Source organism: Bactrocera oleae, chromosome X (genome assembly GCF_042242935.1).
Source record: "Bactrocera oleae isolate idBacOlea1 chromosome X, idBacOlea1, whole genome shotgun sequence".
Classification (NCBI taxonomy): Eukaryota; Metazoa; Arthropoda; class Insecta; order Diptera; family Tephritidae; genus Bactrocera; species Bactrocera oleae.
In genome coordinates, this window is record NC_091541.1 from 20,955,921 (window position 1) to 20,982,981 (window position 27,061).

Consider the following 27,061-nt stretch of genomic DNA (forward strand, 5'->3'; position numbering starts at 1 on the left):
AAACATACATAAAGGTAACCGATTCGTTAAGCAGTGGTAACCAATCCATCATCAAACAAATTACCCATAGCAAGGGACGAGGTAACCAATGAACCACTTTTCTGTAACGAATGAATAACCAAACAAATAACCTATATAGCATCTTTAAAACCCAATTAGTATCTTCGACATGCTTTTCCTCAATTTGAGGAAAAATTATTACATCGTCGACGTAGGCCCATTAAGATTTTCTTATTTCTTCTCTTTTTAAAACCACATGGGGTTATTAAGCAGTGATCTAGATTGTTGTAAAATATATATCGTTGCCGTCACCATCACCCTCATCGGTACCAATGCCGCCGGTATCACAGTTGTCGCCGCTTGTTGCTTCGGAAACTACAAGAAAATGAAATTATAACGGAGAAGTATTAGTAAGGAAAGTTTAAGTTCGGGTGGAACCGAACATTTTATACTCTTGCAACTCTCATGGATCAAAGCAAAGAAAATACCCTGATGTTTTAGGAAAAATTGATATTAAAAAGTAAGGAAGGGCTAAGTTCGGATGTAACCGAACATTTTATACTCTCGCAAAGTCAAATAGTATACTCGTTTGAGATTTCTTTGTGGATTGACTAATATTTTCGGTAGAAGGTCAACTATAGGCACTGGGGTCCACATATTTAGTACTTAGGGGCTTGAACAGTTTTGGTTCGATTTAGACAATGTTTGGCCAAAAGGTGGCAAACTTTAATCGCATTATTCACACAAAGTTTTATACCGATACAGTCATTGTTGCCTGATTTGCATAGTGGAAAGTGAAAGAATCAGATGAAATTTAAAATGGTGCTATACGGGAAATAGGCGTGGTTGTAGTCCGATTTTGCCCATTTTCGCACAATAACATAGAAATATGAAAATAACGTTATGTACCGAATTTTGTTGAAATTGGTTGAGCAGATCTGAAAATATGGGTTTTCACCTAAACCTAATTTTGAACGCGGTTCCTGTAAAGTCATCTCATACCATCCCAGAGATAAAATTTAATGTCTCTGGCGTGTTTAGTGCTTGATTTATCGCACTTTTAGTAGTTTTTAACAGTATCGTTATATGGGGAGTGGGCGGAGTTGCCACCCGATTTCACCCATTTTCACACTGTAGGTAGAGGTTCTAAAAGCATTTGCTTCCATTTGTGAATTTTGTTATTATTGCATTAGCGGCTTAGGAGATATGCGCATTAAACCTATTAGCGGCGGGACCACGCCCACTTAAAAAAAAAAATTTTAACTGCAGATGCCCCTCCCTATTGTGATCCTGTGTACCAAATAAGAGTCTTGTATCTTGTTGTGGAGCTTATTTATGGCAATTTATTTGTTTTTGAATAATAGCGTTTTGTGGGCGGGGCAGTGGTCCGATTACGCCCATCTGCAGTACCCACCGTCTCACGGTATCAAGAAACATGTCTACCAAGTTTCATAAAGATATCTCAATTTTAACTCAAGTTAGAGCTTGCACGGGCGGACAGACGGACAGACGGACGGACGGACAAACAGTCACCCAGATTTCAACTCGTCTCTTCATCCTGATCATTTATATATACATAACCCTATATCAAGCTCGATTGATTTTAGGTGATACAAACAACCGTTAGGTGAACAAAACTAAAGCAACAGGTTGCGAGAGTATAAAAAAAATGGGAACGCAGCATTACAAGAAGCTGCTTACATATTAAGCTTAGTACATGTTAAATGGGACTCTTCTGGCATTCACTGTACTACGACCTATGCTCGAACGACGTCGTCTTTCAGACATTACTTTATAATTTACAAAATTTACTCAATTCTACATATGATTACCTATGCACAAATTGCCATATTACTATTTTGTGACAAAAATTTAAAAATATTTTGATATATTTCTTTTTATTTATTATTTTTATGGAGTCACAAAAGTACAGAATTGTGTTTCGCCGTCGGCATTTTCATATAATGTGTACATGTAAGCAAATATGAAAGAAAAATATTTGTAAATTTGTCTACAAACAACATATGTATGTAGATACTCACTCATTACATCATGTGAAATCTCCGTTGACACGGTCAACCAATGGTCGAAGCTCACGTTTTTTGCTTTTATGTCAAATAGTCAATCTGTCGAAGGACTGACGCGACGACAAAGTGTCACAACATTGTGTTGTTGGTAGAAAATCCGATATGTGCCGAAAAATAAACAAACGCTCGCTTGTCACCGCTTCCCTTGCCGCTCTAACAGCTTTGCCCATGCATATATATTGACGCAGATTTTGGCAAGTCACGGAAAAATAAAAACGGCTTGCAGGGTTGTAATTTTTCCCTTCTAGAGGGAACATAAAAAAGTTGTTCAATTTATGATTTCTAGCTTTGACCAACGTCGCGAAAAGACGCTTGTAAACGCATGGGAAGATGTGTTAGGCGTTTGCTTTTATGAATGAAACGACTTAGCTTAGTGCATGTGCGCTAGCGTTTATGAATGAAAATGTTGTTGTTGGGTGATTTACTAAAAGTTTAGGATTTATCAATTTGGCTGCCATATTGATTTCTGACGCTGCTCATGCTTTTTGAGAGAATTGTTGGTTTTGTATAACAATGTTTGTATATTTCTACGCATATATATGTATATATTATATGTAGACTTGCGTATGCTACTTATTTTGCATCATACGCATATTTGTACTTACATACTTACATATAGAGCAGTGCGCGCACATGTATTTATTGATAAGTGATAATATATTATTATATTATATTATATAATATAACATATTGATGTACATATGTACATACATAAATTATTAATTCTGTAACAATTGAAATCAGAAAATTATGAAAATAGTAATATCATTTTTTGCAAAACCTTTCACGTTTTATCAATGTAGCATTTGTGCAAAAAAAATCATATTTTATCAATGCAAAACAGTTATCATACCCAAAGATGAAGCATCTGTCGTTAGATCAAATCATCAAACAAATGTTAAGGTAACTAAACAAAATGTTACGGGAAGTAAACAAAGGGTTCTGTGTTAAAATTTCAGTAAAAGTTTTCACGTTTCAAAACATGTAGCCAAGGTAACCACCGTAGATGACATATCTTTGTTAAGTAGCCTGTTAAATATTGTAGCCTTCAGCTTTTTATATGAATTATGTAGAAACTTTCATGCATTTCTTTTTAAAATATTATGTAGATACTTTAACAAATAAAAAATTAAATAATTTTTAATTATTTTTTATTCATTTTAAATATTTGCAAATTTCCATGGAAAGTTCTCAAGCTGGACTTCAATATCATTATTTTATTTTTTAAATTACAAAATTGAAGTTACGTATTAGTATTAAGTACTAAATTAAATAATTTAAATTATTATTATTTGATTGGCATACATATAATAGAATCATAATGAATAAACATACATAAAGGTAACCGATTCGTTAAGCAGTGGTAACCAATCAATAATTAAACAAATTACCCATAGCAAGGGACGAGGTAACCAATGAAACACTTTTCTGTAACGAATGAGTAACCAAACAAATAACCTATATAGCATCTTTAAAACCCAATTAGTATGTTCGACATGCTTTTCCTCAATTTGAGGAAAAATTATTACATCGTCGACGTAGGCCCAGTAAGATTTCCTTATTTCTTCTCTTTTTAAAACCACATGGGGTTATTAAGCAGTGATCTAGATTGTTGTAAAATATATACCATCACCCTCATCGGTACCAATGCCGCCGGTATCACAGTTGTCGCCGCTTGTTGCTTCGGAAACTACAAGAAAATGAAATTATAACGGAGAAGTATTAGTAAGGAAAGATTAAGTTCGGGTGGAACCGAACATTTTATACTCTTGCAACTCTCATGGATCAAAGCAAAGAAAATACCCTGATGTTTTAGGCAAAATTTATATTAAAAAGTAAGGAAGGGCTAAGTTCGGATGTAACCGAACATTTTATACTCTCGCAAAGTCAAATAGTATACTTGTTTGAGATTTCTTTGTGGATTGACTAATATTTTCGGTAGAAGGTCAACTATAGGCACTGGGGTCCACATATTTAGTACTTAAGGGCTTGAACAGTTTTGGTTCGATTTAGACAATGTTTGGCCAAAAGGTGGCAAACTTTAATCGCATTATTCACACAAAGTTTTATACCGATACAGTCATTGTTGCCTGATTTGCATAGTGGAAAGTGAAAGAATCAGATGAAATTTAAAATGGTGCTATACGGGAAATAGGCGTGGTTGTAGTCCGATTTTGCCCATTATGATAAACCTACTTTTGAACGCGGTTCCTGTAAAGTCATCTCATACCATCCCAGAGATAAAATTTAATGTCTCTGGCGTGTTTAGTGCTTGATTTATCGCACTTTTAGTAGTTTTTAACAGTATCGTTATATGGGGAGTGGGCGGAGTTGCCACCCGATTTCACCCATTTTCACACTGTAGGTAGAGGTTCTAAAAGCATTTGCTTCCAGTGAATTTTGTTATTATTGCATTAGCGGTTTAGGAGATATGCGCATTAAACCTATTAGGGGCGGGACCACGCCCACTTTAAAAAAAAAATTTTAACTGCAGATGTCCTCCCTATTGTGATCCTGTGTACCAAATAAGAGTCTTGTATCTTGTTGTGGAGCTTATTTATGGCAATTTATTTGTTTTTGAATAATAGCGTTTTGTGGGCGGGGCAGTGGTCCGATTACGCCCATCTGCAGTACCCACCGTCTCACGATATCAAGAAACATGTCTACCAAGTTTCATAAAGATATCTCAATTTTAACTCAAGTTAGAGCTTGCACGGGCGGACAGACGGACAAACAGTCACCCGGATTTCAACTCGTCTCTTCATCCTGATCATTTATATATACATAACCCTATATCAAGCTCGATTAGTTTTAGGTGATACAAACAACCGTTAGGTGAACAAAACTGAAGCAACAGGTTGCGAGAGTATAAAAAAAATGGGAACGCAGCATTACAAGAAGCTGCTTACATATTAAGCTTAGTACATGTTAAATGGGACTCTTCTGGCATTCACTGTACTACGACCTATGCTCGAACGACGTCGTCTTTCAGACGTTACTTTATAATTTCTGTACAAAATTTACTCAATTCTACATATGATTACCTATGTACAAATTGCCATATTACTAGTTTGTGACAAAAATTTAAAAATATTTTGATATATTTCTTTTTGTACTCTCGCAACCTGTTGCTACAGAGTATAATAGTTTTGTTCACCTAACGGTTGTTTGTATCACCTAAAACTAATCGAGTTAGATATAGGGTTATATATATATAAATGATCAGGATGAAGAGACGAGTTGAAATCCGGGTGACTGTCTGTCCGTCCGTCCGTCTGTCCGTCCGTCCGTCTGTCCGTCCGTCCGTCCGTGCAAGCTCTAACTTGAGTAAAAATTGAGATATCTTTATGAAACTTGGTAGACATGTTTCATGGTACCGTGAGACGGTTGGTATTGCAGATGGGCGTAATCGGACCACTGCCACGCCCACAAAACGCCATTAATCAAAAACAAATAACTTGCCATAACTAAGCTCCGCAATAAGATACAAGACTGTTATTTGGTACACAGGATCACATTAGGGAGGGGCATCTGCAGTTAAAATTTTTTTTTAAAAAGTGGGCGTGGTCCCGCCTCTAATAGGTTTAATGTGCATATCTCCTAAACCGCTATTGTTATAATAATAAAAGTCACTGGAAGCAAATGTTTTTAGCACTTCTATTGACGGTGTGAAAATAGTTGAAATCGGGTGGCAACTCCGGCCACTCCCCATATAACGGTGCTGTTAAAAACTACTAAAAGTGCGATAAATCAAGCACTGAACACGCCAGAGACATTCAATTTTATCTCTGAGATGGTATTAATTGGCTTTATAGGAACCGCGTTCAAAATTAGACAGTGGGCGTGGCACAGCCCACTTTTAGGTGAAAACCCATATCTTGAGATCTGCTAAACCGATTTCAACCAAATTCGGTGCATAACGTTCTTTTCATGTTTCTATGTCATAGTGCGAAAATGGGCGAAATCGGACTACAACGACGCTTACTTCCCATGTAACACCATTTTTAATTCCATCTGATTCTTTCACTTTCCACTATGCAAATCAGGTAACAATTTGACTTTGCGAGAGTATAAAATGTTCGGTTACATCCGAACTTAGCCCTTCCTTACTTGTTATTTATTATTTTTATGGAGTCACAAAAGTACAGAATTGTGTTTCGCCGTCGGCATTTTCATATAATGTGTACATGTAAGCAAATATGAAAGAAAAATATTTGTAAATTTGTCTACAAACAGCATATGTATGTAGATACTCACTCATTACATCATGTGAAATCTCCGTTGACACGGTCAACCAATGGTCGAAGCTCACGTTTTTTGCTTTTATGTCAAATAGTCAATCTGTCGAAGGACTGACGCGACGACAAAGCGTCACAACATTGTGTTGTTGGTAGAAAATCCGATATGTGCCGAAAAATAAACAAACGCTCGCTTGTCACCGCTTCCCTTGCCGCTCTAACAGCTTTGCCCATGCATATATATTGACGCAGATTTTTGCAAGTCACGGAAAAATAAAAACGGCTTGCAGGGTTGTAATTTTTCCCTTCTAGAGGGAACATAAAAAAGTTGTTCAATTTATGATTTCTAGCTTTGACCAACGTCGCGAAAAGACGCTTGTAAACGCATGGGAAGATGTGTTAGGCGTTTGCTATTATGAATGAAACGACTTAGCTTAGTGCATGTGCGCTAGCGTTTATGAATGAAAATGTTGTTGTTGGGTGATTTACTAAAAGTTTAGGATTTATCAATTTGGCTGCCATATTGATTTCTGACGCTGCTCATGCTTTTTGAGAGAATTGTTGGTTTTGTATAACAATGTTTGTATATTTCTACGCATATATATGTATATATTATATGTAGACTTGCGTATGCTACTTATTTTGCATCATACGCATATTTGTACTTACATACTTACATATAGAGCAGTGCGCGCACATGTATTTATTTATAAGTGATAATATATTATTATATTATATTATATAATATAACATATTGATGTACATATGTACATACATAAATTATTAATTCTGTAACAATTGAAATCAGAAAATTATGAAAATAGTAATATCATTTTTTGCAAAACCTTTCACATTTTATCAATGTAGCATTTGTGCAAAAAAAATCATATTTTATCAATGCAAAACAGTTATCATACCCAAAGATGAAGCATCTGTCGTTAGATCAAATCATCAAACAAATGTTAAGGTAACTAAACAAATTGTTACGGGAAGTAAACAAAGGGTTCTGTGTTAAAATTTCAGTAAAAGTTTTCACGTTTCAAAACATGTAGCCAAGGTAACCACCGTAGATGACATATCTTTGTTAAGTAGCCTGTTAAATATTGTAGCCTTCAGCTTTTTATATGAATTATGTAGAAACTTTCATGCATTTCTTTTTAAAATATTATGTAGATACTTTAACAAATAAAAAATTAAATAATTTTTAATTATTTTTTATTCATTTTAAATATTTGCAAATTTCCATGGAAAGTTCTCAAGCTGGACTTCAATATCATTATTTTATTTTTTAAATTACAAAATTGAAGTTACGTATTAGTATTAAGTACTAAATTAAATAATTTAAATTATTATTATTTGATTGGCATACATATAATAGAATCATAATGAATAAACATACATAAAGGTAACCGATTCGTTAAGCAGTGGTAACCAATCAATAATTAAACAAATTACCCATAGCAAGGGACGAGGTAACCAATGAAACACTTTTCTGTAACGAATGAATAACCAAACAAATAACCTATATAGCATCTTTAAAACCCAATTAGTATGTTCGACATGCTTTTCCTCAATTTGAGGAAAAATTATTACATCGTCGACGTAGGCCCAGTAAGATTTCCTTATTTCTTCTCTTTTTAAAACCACATGGGGTTATTAAGCAGTGATCTAGATTGTTGTAAAATATATACCATCACCCTCATCGGTACCAATGCCGCCGGTATCACAGTTGTCGCCGCTTGTTGCTTCGGAAACTACAAGAAAATGAAATTATAACGGAGAAGTATTAGTAAGGAAAGATTAAGTTCGGGTGGAACCGAACATTTTATACTCTTGCAACTCTCATGGATCAAAGCAAAGAAAATACCCTGATGTTTTAGGCAAAATTTATATTAAAAAGTAAGGAAGGGCTAAGTTCGGATGTAACCGAACATTTTATACTCTCGCAAAGTCAAATAGTATACTTGTTTGAGATTTCTTTGTGGATTGACTAATATTTTCGGTAGAAGGTCAACAATAGGCACTGGGGTCCACATATTTAGTACTTAAGGGCTTGAACAGTTTTGGTTTGATTTAGACAATTTTTGGCCACAAGGCGTGGTATACTTTAATCGCATTATTCACGCAAAGTTTTATCCCGATACAGTCATTGTTGCCTACTTTGCATAGTGGAAAGTGAAAGAATCAGATGAAATTGAAAATGGTGTTATACGGGAAATAGGCGTGGTTGTAGTCCGATTTTGCCCATTTTCGCACAATAACATAGAAATATGAAAATAACGTTATGTACCGAATTTTGAAATTTGTTGAGCAGATCTCAAGATATGGGTTTTCACTTAAACCTAATTTTGAACGCGGTTCCTGTAAAGTCATCTCATACCATCCCAGAGATAAAATTTAATGTCTCTGGCGTGTTTAGTGCTTGATTTATCGCACTTTTAGTAGTTTTTAACAGTACCGTTATATGGGGAGTGGGCGGAGTTGCCACCCGATTTCACCCCTTTTCACACTGTAGGTAGAAGTTCTAAACGCATTTGCTTCCAGTGAATTTTGTTATTATTGCATTAGCAGTTTAGGAGATATGCGCATTAAACCTATTAGGGGCGGGACCACGCCCACTTTAAAAAAAATTTTTAACTGCAGATGCCCCTCCCTATTGTGATCCTGGGTACCAAATAAGAGTCTTGTATCTTGTTGTGGAGCTTATTTATGGCAATTTATTTGTTTTTGAATAATAGCGTTTTGTGGGCGTGGTAGTGGTCCGATTACGCCCATCTGCAGTACCCACCCTCTCATGGTATCAAGAAACATGTCTACCAAGTTTCATAAAGATATCTCAATTTTAACTCAAGTTAGAGCTTGCACGGGCGGACAGACGGACAGACGGACGGACGGACAAACAGTCACCCGGATTTCAACTCGTCTCTTCATCCTGATCATTTATGTATACATAACCCTATATCTAGCTCGATTAGTTTTAGGTGATACAAACAACCGTTAGGTGAACAAAACTATTATACTCTGAAGCAACAGGTTGCGAGAGTATAAAAAAAATGGGAACGCAGCATTACAAGAAGCTGCTTACATATTAAGCTTAGTACATGTTAAATGGGACTAGCTAATGTGCACAAACAAATATTCATATAATTGAGTGGACGAAAACCAGAGAATGTAAATGAATAGAGAAGGAGCAAATGTTAGCTGTACACATTCTCTCTTAGCTCTATATCTATCCCCAACGTAATCTTCTGGCATTCACTGTACTACGACCTATGCTCGAACGACGACGTCTGTCAGACATTACTTTATATTTTCTGTACAAAGTTTACTCAATTCTACATATGATTACCTATGCACAAATTGCCATATTACTAGTTTGTGACAAAAATTTAAAAATATTTTGATATATTTCTTTTTATTTATTATTTTTATGGAGTCACAAAAGTAAAGAATTGTGTTTCGCCGTCGGCATTTTCATATAATGTGTACATGTAAGCAAATATGAAAGAAAAATATCTGAAAATTTGTCTACAAACAACATATGTATGTAGATACTCACTCATTACATCATGTGAAATCTCCGTTAACACGGTCAACCAATGATCGAAGCTCACGTTTTTTGCTTTTATGTCAAATAGTCAATCTGTCGAAGGACTGACGCGACGACAAAGCGTCACAACATTGTGTTGTTGGTAGAAAATCCGATATGTGCCGAAAAATAAACAAACGCTCGCTTGTCACCGCTTCCCTTGCCACTCTCACAGCTTTGCCCATGCATATATATTGACGCAGATTTTAGTAGTGTTTCAGTATTTATTGATAAGTGATAATATATTAATATATTATATTATATAATATAACATATTGATGTACATATGTACATACATAAATTATTAATTCTGTAACAATTGAAATCAGAAAATTATGAAAATAGTAATATCATTTTTTGCATAACCTTTCACATTTTATCAATGTAGCAAAAAAATTAAATTTTATCAATTTTTTATCATAAAAATCGTTTATATGGTAAAAAATAATAATGCATATGTGAGTGGCATTTGTATATTTTGTTCAATGTATTTAAATTTTCTCTTTATATTGGGAGATACGTATTTTGTCAGAGAACGTTTATCAGAGAACGTTATAAATTCTCATTTCTGTTAAATAACAGCAAATACTACAGAAAATGGTGAACTCCTTGATCTCAATTTTTCAGCTCTGTTAGCCGTCCAATCGAGCATCATACAAAATTCAATTTGCACTTTCTCGTTCTTCTAAGTTCTTCTAAGTTCTCTGATCGAAATATACTTCCTTTTTAAACATAGAATAGTAAATTAATCCTAAATAGATGATTAAATTATTTGAAATGTTTAGAAGCATGTATTTTGTGGCAAAGTAATATTGAACTACTGAAAAAACCAGGAAAGCCAAATTGAAATCCTAACAAAATAATATGTCAACGGAGACCTTTGTAACTACCTTGTTGAATCTTAAATAATTGTTTATAGCAGTAAAAATAAACAGAAACGCAAAAGTTAAATATATTTGACCACCATATACGCCTTATTGAATATTCTATCATCTCAAATAAACAAATAGTTACATCTCTTTTATAAGGTCTAGAAATTGTTGGGTGTTTAAATATAATTGGTGGCAATGATACAAAAAGTTTTAAAAATTGTAACCCTCTCAAACGGAAACTATGTACTTAACACTATGCATATACGAATCTAAGTTCGATTTACATTAGGATAGTAATAATTGCAAAGGATCGGTTTCACGGTTTTTCTGGAGCAGCTCTGTGAGCACGATTAAGTTCGGTAATAGTATACTGTTTTCCATGCTTGTATTTGATAACAATGTCTGCATCCAGGAAAGCCAAATACCTTAATTTGGTTGACCCAAAACGTTTAACCAATTCAGTTTACATTGAATTCTGGCCAATGTGGGTAAGCTATACTAACTCGGATTTACTACATTCAGATCAGTTTTATCTCGTCGATAAAAATGTTAATTTCGAAAGCAGTTGAGCGGTTTGGCAGTTCTTTCAATCCTATATGTAGGTGATATCTCGGTTTGCGCCTCCTATTCAAGGGTGAATAGTCGGTCATGTAGTGTAATAGCGACATACTGTTTTTCAGCCGGTTTGCAAAAATATTATTAAGCATTTTGTCCATCGATCGAAGATTTCAGGCCGAACAATTACAGGCCGAACAATAGCAAGCAATTTGCATTCATTAGTAGTAACACTCTAATGCAAAACAGTTATCATACCCAAAGATGAAGCATCTGTCGTTAGATCAAATCATCAAACAAATGTTAAGGTAATTAAACAAAATGTTACGGGAAGTAAACAAAAGGTTCTGTGTTAAAATTTCAGTAAAAGTTTTGACGTTTCTCAACATGTAGCCAAGGTAACCACCGTAGATGACATATCTTTATTAAGTAGCCTGTTAAATATTGTAGCCTTCAGCTTTTTATATGAATTATGTAGAAACTTGCATGCATTTCTTTTTAAAATATTATGTAAATACTTTAACAAATAAAAAATTAAATAATTTTTAATTATTTTTTATTCATTTTAAATATTTGCAAATTTCCATGGAAAGTTCTCAAGCTGGACTTCAATATCATTATTTTATTTTTTAAATTACAAAATTGAAGTTACGTATTAGTATTAATTACTAAATTAAATAATTTAAATTATTATTATTTGATTGGCATACATATAATAGAATCATAATGAATAAACATACATAAAGGTAACCGATTCGTTAAGCAGTGGTAACCAATCAATAATCAAACAAATTACCCATAGCAAGGGACGAGGTAACCAATGAACCACTTTTCTGTAACGAATGAATAACCAAACAAATAACCTATATAGCATCTTTAAAACCCAATTAGTATGTTCGACATGCTTTTCCTCAATTTGAGGAAAAATTATTACATCGTCGACGTGGGCCCAGTAAGATTTCCTTATTTCTTCTCTTTTTAAAACCACATGGGGTTATTAAGCAGTGATCTAGATTGTTGTAAAATATATATCGTTGCCGTCACCATCACCCTCATCGGTACCAATGCCGCCGGTATCACAGTTGTCGCCGCTTGTTGCTTCGGAAACTACAAGAAAATGAAATTATAACGGAGAAGTATTAGTAAGGAAAGATTAAGTTCGGGTGGATGTAACCGAACATTTTATACTCTCGCAAAGTCAAATAGTATACTTGTTTGAGATTTCTTTGTGGATTGACTAATATTTTCGGTAGAAGGTCAACTATAGGCACTGGGGTCCACATATTTAGTACTTAGGGGCTTGAACATTTTTGGTTTGATTTAGACAATTTTTGGCCACAAGGCGTGGTATACTTTAATCGCATTATTCACGCAAAGTTTTATCCCGATACAGTCATTGTTGCCTGATTTGCATAGTGGAAAGTGAAAGAATCAGATGAAATTGAAAATGGTGTTATACGGGAAATAGGCGTGGTTGTAGTCCGATTTTGCTCATTTTCGCACAATAACATAGAAATAGGAAAGTAACGTTATGTACCGAATTTTGTTGAAATTGGTTGAGCAGATCTCAAGATATGGGTTTTCACCTAAAAGTGGGCTGTGCCACGCCCACTGTCTAATTTTGAACGCGGTTCCTATAAAGTCATCTTATACCATCCCAGAGATAAAATTTAATGTCTCTGGAGTGTTTAGTGCTTGTATTATCGCACGTTTAGTAGTTTTTAATAGTACCGTTATATGGGGAGTGGGCGGAGTTGCCACCCGATTTCACCCATTTTCACACTGTAGGTAGAAGTTCTAAAAAAATTTGCTTCCAGTGAATTTTGTTATTATTGCATTAGCAGTTTAGGAGATATGCGCATTAAACCTATTAGGGGCGGGATCACGCCCACTTTAAAAAAAAATTTTTAACCGCAGATGCGCCTCCCTATTGTGATCCTGTATACCAAATAAGAGTCTTGTATCTTGTTGTGAAGCTTAGTTATGGCAATTTATTTGTTTTTGAATAATAGCGTTTTGTGGGCGTGGTAGTGATCCGATTACGCCCATCTGCAATACCAACCGTCTCACGGTATCAAGAAACATGTCTACCAAGTTTCATAAAGATATCTCAATTTTAACTCAAGTTAGAGCTTGCACGGGCGAACAGACGGACAGACGGACGGACGGACAGACAGTCAGCCGGATTTCAACTCCTCTCTTCATCCTGATCATTTATATATACATAACCCTATATCTAACTCGATTAGTTTTAGGTGATACAAACAACCGTTAGGTGAACAAAACTATTATACTCTGTAGCAACAGGTTACGAGAGTATAAAAATGTTGCGAAACAATTCAACATTTATTATTCGATGAAATCGTCAATGGATTACAATCAAATTTGTATTGTATTAAGTGATAATAAGGGTCATATACACAGTGATCTAGATTGTTGTAAAATATTATTTTTTAAATAAATATCGAATTTAGGAATTAACAAAATCTACTGCATCCATTGGATAATAGTGTAGATTAGAATCATCACTTGTGCCATCACTTTCAATGCGCATCGTGGCGGCATTTATTGTGTTATAAAGGAACGTCTCATTAGTGTCTCATTTTCGCACAATAACATAGAAATATGAAAATAACGTTATGTACCGATTTTTGTTGAAATTGGTTGAGCAGATCTCAAGATATGGCTTTTCACCTAAAAGTGGGCTGTGCCACGCCCACTGTCTAATTTTGAACGCGATTCCTATAAAGTCATCTCATGCCATCCCAGAGATAAAGTTTAATGTCTCTGGCGTGTTTTGTGCTTGATTTATCGCGCTTTTAGTAGTTTTTAACAGTACCGTTATATGGGGAGTGGGCGGAGTTGCCACCCGATTTCAACTATTTTCACACCGTCAATAAAAGCGCTTTGCGTCCAGTGAATTTTGTTTTTATAGCGTTAGCGGTTTAGGAGATATGCACATTAAACCTATTAGAGGCGGACCACGCCCACTTTAAAAAAAAATTTTTAACTGCAGATGCCCCTGTCTAATGTGATCCTGTGTACTAAATAACAGTCTTGTATCTTATTGCGGAGCTTAGTTATGGCAATTTATTTGTTTTTGATTAATGGCGTTTTGTGGGCGTGGCAGTGGTCCGATGACCCCATCTGCAATACCAACAGTCTCACGGTACAAGGAAATATGTCTACCAAGTTTCATAAAGATATCTCAATTTTTACTCAAGTTACAGCTTGCACGGACGGACGGACAGACAGTCACCCGGATTTCAACACGTCTCTTCATCCTGATCATTTATATATACATAACCCTATATCTAGCTCGATTAGTTTTAGGTGATGCAAACAACCGTTAGGTGAACAAAACTATTATACTCTGAAGCAACAGGTTGCGAGAGTATAAAAAAAATGGGAACGCAGCATTACAAGAAGCTGCTTACATATTAAGCTTAGTACATGTTAAATGGGACTAGCTAATGTGCACAAACAAATATTCATATTATATAATTGCGCGGACGAAAACCAGAGAATGTAAATGAATAGAGAAGGAGCAAATGTTAGCTGTACTCATTCTCTCTTAGCTCTATATCTATCCCGAACGTAATCTTCTGGCATTCACTGTACTACGACCTATGCTCGAACGACGACGTCTTTCAGACATTACTTTATAATTTCTGTACAAAATTTTCTCAATTCTACATATGATTACCTATGCACAAATTGCCATATTACTAGTTTGTGACAAAAATTTAAAAATATTTTGATATATTTCTTTTTATTTATTATTTTTATGGAGTCACAAAAGTACACAATTGTGTTTCGCCGTCGGCATTTTCATATAATGTGTGCATGTAAGCAAACATGAAAGAAAAATATTTGTAAATTTGTCTACAAACAACATATGTATGTAGATACTCACTCATTACATCATGTGAAATCTCCGTTGACACGGTCAACCAATGATCGAAGCTCACGTTTTTTGCTTTTATGTCAAATAGTCAATCTGTCGAAGGACTGACGCGACGACAAAGCGTCACAACATTGTGTTGTTGGTAGAAAATCCGATATGTGCCGAAAAATAAACGAACGCTCGCATATTGTCACCGCTTCCCTTGCCGCTCTAACAGCTTTGCCCATGCATATTTATTGACGCAGATTTTTGCAAGTCACGGAAAAATAAAAACGGCTTGCAGGGTTGTAATTTTTCCCTTCTAGAGGGAACATAAAAAAGTTGTTCAATTTATGATTTCTAGCTTTGACCATCGTCGCGAAAAGACGCTTGTAAACGCATGGGAAGATGTGTTAGGCGTTTGCTTTTATGAATGAAACGACTTAGCTTAGTGCATGTGTGCCAGCGTTCATGAATGAAAATGTTGTTGTTGGGTGATTTACTAAAAATTTACGATTTATCAATTTGGCTGCCATATTGATTTCTGACGCTGTTCATGCTTTTTGAGAGAATTGTTGTTTTTGTATAACAATGTTTGTATATTTCTACGCATATATATGTATATATGTAGACTTGCGTATGCTACTTATTTTGCATAATACGCATATTTGTACTTACATTCTTACATATAGAGCAGTGCGCGCACATGTATTTATTGATAAGTGATAATATATAATATTATTATATAACATATTGATGTACATATGTACATACATAAATTATTAATTCTGTAACAATTGAAATCAGAAAATTATGAAAATAGTAATATAATTTTTTGCATAACCTTTCACATTTTACCAATGTAGCATTTGTGCAAAAAAAATCATATTTTATCAATTTTTTGTCATAAAAATCGTTTATATGGCAAAAAATAATAATGCATATGTGAGTGGCATTTGTATATTTTGTTCAATGTATTTAAATTTTCTCTTTATGTTGGGGGATACGTATTTTGTCAGAGAACGTTGTTATAAATTCTCATTTCTGTTAAATAACAGCAAATACTACAGAAAATGGTGAACTCCTTGATCTCAATTTTTCAGTTCTGTTAGCCGTCCAATCGAGCATCATACAAAATTCAATTTGCACTTTCTCGTTCTTCTAAGTTCTCTGATCGAAATATACTTCCTTTTTAAACATAGAATAGTAAATTAATCCTAAATAGATGATTAAATTATTTGAAATGTTTAGAAGCATGTACTTTGTGGCAAAGTAAATTTGAACTACTGAAAAAACCACGAAAGCCAAATTGAAATCCTAACAAAATAATATGTCAACGGAGACCTTTGTAACTACCTTGTTAAATCTTAAATAATTCTTTATAGCAGTAAAAAGAAACAGAAACGCAAAATTTAAATATATTTGGCCATTATATACGCCTTATTGAATATTCTGTCATCTCAAATAAACAAATAGTTACATCTCTTTTATAAGGTCTAGAAATTGTTGAGTGTTTAAATATAATTGTTGGCAATGATACAAAAAGTTTTTAAACCCTCTCAAACGGAAACTACATACTTAACACTATGCATATACGAATCTAAGTTCGATTCACATTAGGATAGTAATAATAGCAAAAGATCGGTTTCACAGTTTTTCTTGAGCAGCTCTGTGAGCACGATTAAGTTCGGTAATAGCAGAGAACGTATATGAATAGAGAAGGAGCAAATGTTAACTGAAAACTTTTTGAGTACTAATTTGTAGTTCCAGATGAGGGAACATCGAAAAATATAACTTCGAAAAAGAAAAATACACCACGCAATGTGCGAAATGCTATAAATGGACACAACGAATATTCCTATATGAAAAAACGTTGCGCATACCTATTTAGATTTATGTTTTCAATTTCTATGATATGACAAATTTATAATTATGAAAAGCCTTCTGAATTACAAATCTGTATTATCGGTAAAAACCCCAGATTTCATAATAAAATAAACATTTAATAGGCTATTTTTCCAACTTATGTATGTGCGTTATATGAGCAATTGCTTATTAAACAAAGGATAACAATAAAACGGTGGCTAAGCGGCCACATTTCCACTTTTGTGGTGGCTGAGGTGGTAAGCGGGAAGGGGTTAAGCACAATCCGAATACGAATCTATACGTTCGAATCCTAAAACTCATGAAACTGAAATTTTATTTAATTTTTATTTTATTAATTGGAATCTAAGCATATCATAATTCAATTACTTTAATAGCATATTTAACTTCCTGAGATAATTATAATATATTTCCGGAAAATATGTTCATATGTTTGGGTTTATTGCATATTCCCTTATGTATGCGTATTTACACAAATGTGATAATCACACATACATTCATAAGTACACGTACGCTGATGCTTGCTTCTTCTTGCCCCGCACAAGCAATGACTTTTGTCCACACTTTTTGCTTTTTGCGAGTTGAACGAGCGCAGGCAAGGAGGGATTGGGGCGCACTGCCACATAATTATTTCAGATATATATTTTATTAATCGAATTTAGTTTAAAAACGATTATAGGTATAAGTTTATGTGTATTTATATATATATATAATATATATTATAGTACGAAAATAATTCATAAATGCATCAGTATTTTTCAATACAAATTAAGCAACATAATAATATACTAAGAGCCCTCAGTTAGAACGCCTCTGTGTATAGTGGCAAGCCAACGAAATAACGGCGAGTTCGCGCTGACATTGTGTTGTTGAAAGTAACCAAATGACGCAAACATACATACATATATACATATGAGCTCGCATACATATTGACGCCGAATTTTGCGCATCGTGGCGGAGTTGACAAAATTTGTTTCAGTCGACAACTTTACGACAATGTTGATCGGCTATGTTGTCTCGTTTGTCCTTTTTGCAGGGCTTTGCTGTTGAAAATTGACTTATGCTCTTTTGAAATGCTACGATTAATGATTGGTCTGCATTTTCATAACGTCTTTTGTAGATAAAATGGGCTAAATCGACAAACTATGAAATAATGATAATAAGTAAACATATAAAAGTACTATATGGACTGTGCTTAGAATATATAGAAGTAGTTAAAGATTTCTTATGAATGGCAATTTTATATAAATTTTATAATTTAATGCCATAAATAGTGCATAATATGAAAAATATTAAAATAATATTTCAAATCGCTAAGAGGTCATGTTGCCAATTCTCCTTTCTGAAGGGAACACCAGACAAATTCTTGAATTTCTGATTTTTAGCAAATGTTGTGAGGCAGCAGCTTGTGGGCAACATACAAATGCGAGGGGAATGGTAGGATCAGTTGTAAAATTGAAACTTCTTCAATTTACCGAAGACATTCAATTTCATTCATTCTTTATTTTATAAACTTTTGCGATAGGAATTCTATATGAAAACCAAATGTGGTTTACCAGGCGCACAGAAAATATAGCGCGGCGCAGAGTTATGAACGAACGCACTTTGCTTTGAAGCAGACGCACGTTCCTTATGAATGAATTTGTTGTCGTTGTAATATGAAATACTTAGAAAATAAGCCGCGAGTTCGCTTGAATATTATTGGTCGATGATGGTGCGTCTACGTTTTTTTGTCACTTGCGCGAATGTTTGATTTTTTGCGAAAGACATATTGAGGGACATACATTTTACATATGTGTACATATATGCAAATATATTTGGACATGCGAATGAAGGAAGGCAATTTCAAGAATATTCACATATAGACGTATGTACATTGAAGCAAGTAAACAACAATAGCTGTTTGAGTTCAAAGATTAGACATAAGAGTTAGAATATTGTCTGTGGTGCTGCTTGTATAGCAGACTTGTTTATTGCAACGTGAAATATTTTGCCTAAGTTCAAATCCAATCATATATTATATAGTCCTTTTTTATTTTTATAACCCTTTTTTATTAAATGATATTTGAATTCTATTTTCATATTATTTCCCTCATTATTTATATTTTCTTTTTATAAGTCAATTATTCTCCATTTTATTACTTTAATTTTTGTTTATGCGCATATCAAAGAACATCTCTGCATATGTATGTATATACATTTTGCTTATAGAGTGGTGTAGTTCGTTGCGTAAATTGATAATTGTGGTGACATTTTATTTTCGAACTTGCGCGTTTCCGATGTTCCTCCATCGTAACTAACATTTTAGTACTGCTAACATTTGCTCCTTCTCTATTCATTTACGTTCTCTGGTACTAATTTGTAGTTCCAGATGAGGGAACATCGAAAAATATAACTTCGAAAAAGAAAAATACACCACACAATATGCGAAATGCTATAAATAGACACAACGAATATTCCTATATGAAAAGTCGTTGCGCATACCTATTTAGATTTATGTTTTCAATTTCTATGATATGACAAATTTATAATTATGAAAAGCCTTCTGAATTAAAAATCTGTATTACCGGTAAAAACCCCAGATTTCATAATAAAATAAACATTTAGTAGGCTATTTTTCCAACTTATGTATGTGCATTATGTGAGCAATTGCTTATTAAACAAAGGATAACAATAAAACGGTGGCTAAGCGGCCACATTTCCACTTTTGTGGTGGCTGAGGTCGTAAGCGGGAAGGGGTTAAGCACAATCCGAATACGAACCTATACGTTCGAATCCTAAAACGCATGAAACTGAAATTTTATTTAATTTTTTCTTTTATTAATTGGAATCTAAGCATATCATAATTCAATTACTTTATTGGCATATTTAGCTTCCTGAGATAATTAAAATATTTTAGGAAAATATGTTCATTTAGGTTTATTGAATATTTCCTTATTATACGTATTTACACAAATGTGATAATCACACATACATTCTTAAATACATGTAGGCTGATGCTAGCTTCTTCTTGCCCCGCACAAGCAATGACTTTTGTCCATACTTTTTGCTTTTTGCGAGTTGAACGATCGCAGGCAAGGAGGGATTGGGGCGCACTGCCACATAATTATTTCAGATATATATTTTATTTATCGAATTTAGTTTAAAAACGATTATAGGTATGAATATATGTGTATTTATATATATATATATAATATATATTATATTACGAAAATAATTCATAAATGCATCAGTATTTTTCAATACAAATTAAGCAACATAATAATATACTAAGAGTCCTCAGTTAGAACGCCTCTGTGTATGGTGGCAAGCCAACGAAATAACGGCGAGTTCGCGCAGACATTGTGTTGTTGAAAGTAACCAAATGACGATTTTGTCGACAAACATACATATATACATATGAGCTCGAATACATATTGACGCCGAATGTTGCGCATCGTGGCGGAGTTGACAAAATTTGTTTCAATCAACAATTTTACGACAATGTCGATCGGCTATGTTGGCTCGTTTGTCCTTTTTGCAGGGCTTTGCTGTTGAAAATTGACTTATGCTCTTTTGAAATATTGCGATTACCGATTGGGCTGCATTTTCATAGCGTCGTATTTGAATAAAATGGGCTAAATCGACAAACTATGAAATAATGATAATAAGTAAACATATAAAAGTACTATATGGACTGTGCTTAGAATATATAGAAGTAGTTAAAGATTTCTTATGAATGGCAATTTTATATAAATTTTATAATTTAATGCCATAAATAGTGCATAATATGAAAAATATTAAAATAATATTTCAAATCGCTAAGAGGTCATGTTGCCAATTCTCCTTTCTGAAGGGAACACCAGACAAATTCTTGAATTTCTGATTTTTAGCAAATGTTGTGAGGAAGCAGCTTGTGGGCAACATACAAACGCGAGGGGGATGGTAGGATTTTCAGTGATACAAATTGTAAAATTGAAATTTTGCTGATTCTTCAATTTTACTGAAGACATTCAAATTCAATTTCATTCATATCGCGCATTTGCGATAGGAATTCTATATGAAAACCAAATGTGGTTTACCAGGCGCACAGAAAATATAGCGCGGCGCAGAGTTATGAACGAGCGCACTTTGCTTTGAAGCAGACGCACGTTACTTATGAATGAATTTGTTGTCGTTGTAATATAAAATACTTAGAAAATATGCCGCGAGTTCGCTTGAATATTATTGGCCGATGATGGTGCGTCTACGTTTTTTTTGTCACTTGCGCGAGTGTTAGATTTTTTGCGATAGACATATTGATGGACATACATATGTACATATGTGTACATATATGCAAATATATTTGGACATGCGAATGAAGGAAGGCAATTTCAAGAATATTCACATATAGACATATAAACATTGAAGCAAGTAAACAACAATAGCTGTTTGAGTTCAAAGATTAGACATAAGAGTTTGAATATTGTCTGTGGTGCTGCTTGTATAGCACACTTCGTTATTGCAATGAAATGTTTTGCCTAAGTTCAAATCCTATCATATTTTTATATATTATACTATTTTTTATTTTTATAACTCTTTTTTATTAAATGATATTTGAATTCTATTTTAGTATTATTTCCCTCATTATTTATATTTTCTTGTCGGAGGTCAATTACTTTCGTTTTTATTATTTTAATTTTGGTTTATGCGCATACCAATGAACATCTGTGCATATGTATGTATATACATTTTGCTTATAGAGTGGTGTAGTTCGTTGCGTAAATTGACAGCTGTGGTGACATTTTATTTTCGAACTTGCGCGTTTTCGATGTTCCTCCATCGTAATTAACATTTTAGTACTGCTAACATTTGCTCCTTCTCTACTCATCAACATTCTCTGATTCAATTTCATTCATTTTTATTCTCGCGCATTTGCGGTAGGAATTCTATATGAAAACCAAATGTGGTTTACCAGGCGCGCAGAAAAAATAGCGCGGCGCAGAGTTATGAACGAACGCACTTTGCTTTGAAGCAGCGCACGTTCCTTAAGAATGAATTTGTTGTCGTTGTAATATTAAATACTTAGAAAATATGCCGCGAGTTCGCTTGAATATTATTGGCCGCTTGAATATTGATGGCGTCTACGTTTTTTTGTCACTTGCGCGAATGTTTGATTTTTTGCGAAAGACATATTGAGGGGTACATATGTGTACATATATGCAAATATATTTGGACATGCGAATGAAGGAAGGCAATTTCAAGAATATTCACATATAGACATATAAACATTGAAGCAAGTAAACAACAATAGCTGTTTGAGTTCACAGATTAGACAATTTAGCTCGAATATTGTCTGTGGGGCTGCTTGTATAGCAGTATTATTTATTTCAACGTGAAATATTTTGCCTAAGTTCGAATCCTATCATATTTTTATATCCTCTTTTTTTATTTTTATAACCCTTTTTTAATAAATGATATTTGAATTCTATTTTCATTTTATTTCCCTCATTATTTATATTTTCTTGTCGGAAGTCAATTACTTTCGTTTTTATTATTTCAATTTTTGTTTATGCGCATATCAAAGAACATCTGTGCATATGTATGTGTATACATTTTGCTTATAGAGTGGTGTAGTTCGTTTCGTACCCTGATAGTTGTGGTGAAATTTTGTTTTCGAACTTGCGCGTTTTCGATGTTCCTTCATCGTAATTAACATTTTAGTACAGCTAACATTTGCTCCTTCTCTATTCATTTACATTCTCTGGTATAATGCATTGGTTCTCAATCGGTGATCCAACAAGTATTTTGATTTCTTTCCGAATTCGCAAAATCTTTCTAAATAGCTGGAGGAAGGGCCGGTTTTCAAATCAAATAGTTGAGGTCAGAACTTCTTCAAGAATGTTAAATGTTTCTACACCTTCTGATGTTAATTGAATTATAGGATTTTTTGACTGGAGGATGACGGTAGCGTTTAAACCGATTAATTCAGGAGTTACTACAGCTAACTTATATAATATATAGAAACATACTCTGTGATAAAAAATTCTTTTATTTCATTTGTATGCATACGTACATTTTAAAGGCGTATATTTTTAGAATGCAACATTAACACTAGTTTTAGGGGCGTTTGTTATATACCTATCTCTACGAGCATCCGTCAAATTGACGGGTGAATAAAAATACGTATTTATATAAAAAAATTCAATTTATTCAAACTAAATCTGAGTTTAACAATATAAGGCTTCACGTAAAAATAAAATATTAATAATATAAAGGCAATATAATCATATTTATCGAGGACATTTTTTACATACGTATTGAATTTCTTTTGTGCATTTTCCGCAAACGATATTTTTACAATACATACAGCAATTACTGCTTTTATTTTTATTACAATAGCCCACTTGGCAACTTTTTCGCACTCCTGATGTTGAATGTGCTTGATCTGAAACGTCTGAACTGTGACGAATCTTCTCTTTGTTTTCTCCAGCTAATTCATCGGCTAAAGAAAATATAAATTCCTTTCTGGATATTTTTATTTACCCACGCGTTTATCGCTGTCAAATCTAAAATATTATAATAAACTTGGAGAGGCCAACGACACCAAACTTTGTTTTATTATAAAATGTAATAGTTTCTGGAACACATTTTCTATTGTTTTCTATCTGTGTATTTCTAAGCTTGGTGCTTAGAAGAAGGACTTTTACTTTAGGTTTACTTTTATACACAGCAAGTGTGCAGTCTTCTGATTTATATAAATTTGATGAAAATAACGGCAACTTGTCCTTTCTTTCTTCAGCAGGATGCTTGTTAAAAAAATTATCGATAGTGATATTTCTTCCTCGATGTAAATACGGTTCGGTTAATTTAACGTTACAAACTGGCCAAACGAACTTGAGCATCGAGTGTCATTATTTTCCAAGTAAGGGAAACCATTCAAAATATATTTTGATTTAACGTCAACCGCTAACCAAAACTTAATGCCAAAGTTATGCGGCTTTTTTGGCATGTATTGTGTAAATCTGCAACGGGCTTTAGTTGGAAACAGTTGTTCATCCACTGTGATATTTTGATGTGGTTTATAACAAACCTGACTATTACTTATAAATCTGTTCCATGGTTCAGAAATGAGTGCACATTTATCGGCTTGTAACCTTTTGGATCGTTCGGTTCGTTTATCAAAACGTATAAATCTCAGAATTTGGATAAATCTATCTCTGGTCATTGTGTCTCGGAAAAAAGAAGGACCAATCTCGTAGGATTACATCTCGGGATGTACTGGTCCTCTCATCCTCGGTGGCAGAACTAGAAATAATCCGTGCCCTTTTCTTGTTACGACGTACATTGAAAAAGTTTTCTTCTTCACTACCCGAGGATCCTTCCATTTCTGCAGTTTCAGTGGGTTCAGAATCTTCACTGTAATAATCGTATTCATCTGATTCATATTGATCTTCTTCGGAGGACACCTCAGAACAATCCTCATTGATGTTGGTAATTTTGGTAAATTTCTTATTATATCTCGTGTTTTTACTCATGATTGCTAGAAAAGGGTAATCAATGAAAGTAAAAAATACCTTGCTCAAATCCAATTACCCTATTGTAAATACTTACAATAAGCGGCTCACTACAATAACCAAAACTTTTGCACACTCTCTTCGAAAAATTTTCTTACCACTGTCACTGCAGCAACTATACTGAAGACCGGGTCGTTCCTTAGAGATTATCACAGCCTAACGTCTATTACGCTATTGAGATAATGAGTTAAGGGTCTTAGACCTTTCTTTCAGTCTCATATTTGCTATTGGAGAGAAAATTTTACAAGCGAAGCAAATATATAAGGATTGTTTACGTAATCAGCTAACCCGTCAATTTGACGGGTCCCGTAGAGATAGGTATACCACATATGAATCTCAAAAAGTAGACGGTTTAGAAGGAAGAAACTTTGTGTATAAATTCTTTAGAAGAAATGATTAATTTACAATATAAAACGGTTGAAATCGATTGAGCGGTTTTTGAATTATTTCATTGCAAAGTTTGAATTCCGTCAAATTGACGGGTCCCGCAAACCTAGTGTTAACACGGTTTCCGTCGCCATCCGAACCACCACCATCTTCGTTGCCGTCACCGTCACCCTCATCGGTACCAATGCCGCCGGTATCACAGTTGCCGCCGCTTGATGCTTCGGAAACTGCAAGAAAATGAAATTATAATGGTGAAGTGTTAGTAAGGAAAGACCAAGTTCGGGTGGAACCGAACATTTTATACTCTTGCAACTCGCATGGATCAAAGCAAAGAAAATACCCTGAGGTTTTAGGAAAAATGTATATTAAAAAATGTTGCGAAACAATTCAACATGAAATTCGATGAAATCGTCAATGGATTACAATAAAATTTGTATTGTATTAAGTTGTATAATAATAAAGGTCATATACTCACTAAGTTTTATTACTATATTTTATTTCGCGTCCGCTAAATATGTATTGAAATCATCTTCAAATGAGATATATGGGATATAAACTCAACTGAAGGAGCTAAATTTAAAATAAGGAGTTGATGTGAAAACGTCAAGCAGAGGATCGCCATTTCCTATTTTAGGGTTATAAAGTTTGGACGAAAGTGTAGACTAATTTCATTTATTTTCCCACATAATTTTTAAGAAATTTAATTTTGTAAAAGTTTCACACATTTCGTTAGGTTAAAAGTCGGAAATTATTATTTAACCTAAATTTTTGGAGACAGAGAAAGGGATGAGCTGATTGAATTAATTTTGACATTGCTGAAGTAGACTTGAGATCACATTTTTAAACAATTTTAATAAGGTTTTTAGAATAACGAAAATTATTATAGGTAGTATGTGGAGGAATTTGGGGTATTCGTAGACTAAATTCTCATATTTTCGGCATAATACTGTAATTTTACATATATATATATATATATTATAAATACTATTCGTTAAACTATAATATATTCAATATATATATATATATATATATATATATGTATTTATTATATTGTATATATTATAAATACTACTCGTTAAACTATAATACATTCAATATTATACGTTGGGTTAATTTTGCTAAGATATCTTACATATTGACTGATATACATGGCATAAGGCCAACCGAAAGTTTGAAAATCTGATATTAGATATATGAGAGATTGGGGTAATATTTACGCGAACAGAATAAAATACTCCCTGAGTTTCATTAAGGTACCTCACATACCATCACCAACATATGTGGACTAAAATCAACCGGATGTTTGAAAATTCTGTGATTTGTTCTATGAGGGCTAGGGCAAGTTTGCACCCGTTCTTACTCATTTTAGGCACAAGGATGAAGCATAAGGTATATGGGGGCTATGGATAGTATTGACTCGATTTAATCCATTGTTGACATACTTGACCGACTAGCAATAATATATCTCACAGATGGACCGTTGTTCCTGGTAAAAACCCCCAGTACCCACCCTGGGGTCCCCATATTCTGTAACTGGGGGCTTGAACAGTTATGGGCCGATTTTGACAATTTTTAGACTTGAGATGGTATACCTCAAAGGCACTATTTGTTCGAAGTCTTGCCTCATATATTCTTCGGTGCTTGATTTGCATACTGGAAAGCTAAATAATCGTATGGAATTTAAAATTGTGCTAGATAGGATAGATAACTTGGTTGTAGTGCGATTTCGTTCATTTTCTCAATGTGAGACAGGGTTGTTAAAGTAATTCTATGTACCAAATTTTTTTAGAATGCAACATTAACACTAGATTTTCGATATTTTTACAATACATACAGCAATTACTGCTTTTATTTTTATTACAATAGCCCACTTGGCAACTTTTTCGCACTCCTGATGTTGAATGTGCTTGATCTGAAACGTCTGAACTGTGACGAATCTTCTCTTTGTTTTCTCCTGCTAATTCATCGGCTAAAGAAAATATAAATTCCTTTCTGGATATTTTTATTTACCCACGCGTTTATCGCTGT

General features: G+C 33.9%; 1 protein-coding gene across 1 annotated transcript; it reads right to left on the reverse strand.

Annotated features, from left to right (window-relative positions):
• Positions 1-277: 277 nt before the first annotated feature.
• On the reverse strand, positions 278-24,607 carry LOC138858101 (dentin sialophosphoprotein-like). The gene is made up of 5 exons (XM_070112566.1): positions 24,352-24,607; positions 12,386-12,448; positions 8,017-8,079; positions 3,715-3,777; positions 278-375 (listed from the first exon to the last, which is right to left on the reverse strand). The coding sequence occupies exons 1-5, from the start codon at positions 24,605-24,607 to the stop codon at positions 278-280; spliced, it is 543 nt and encodes a 180-aa protein (XP_069968667.1).
• Between the last annotated feature and the right edge of the window lie 2,454 nt (positions 24,608-27,061).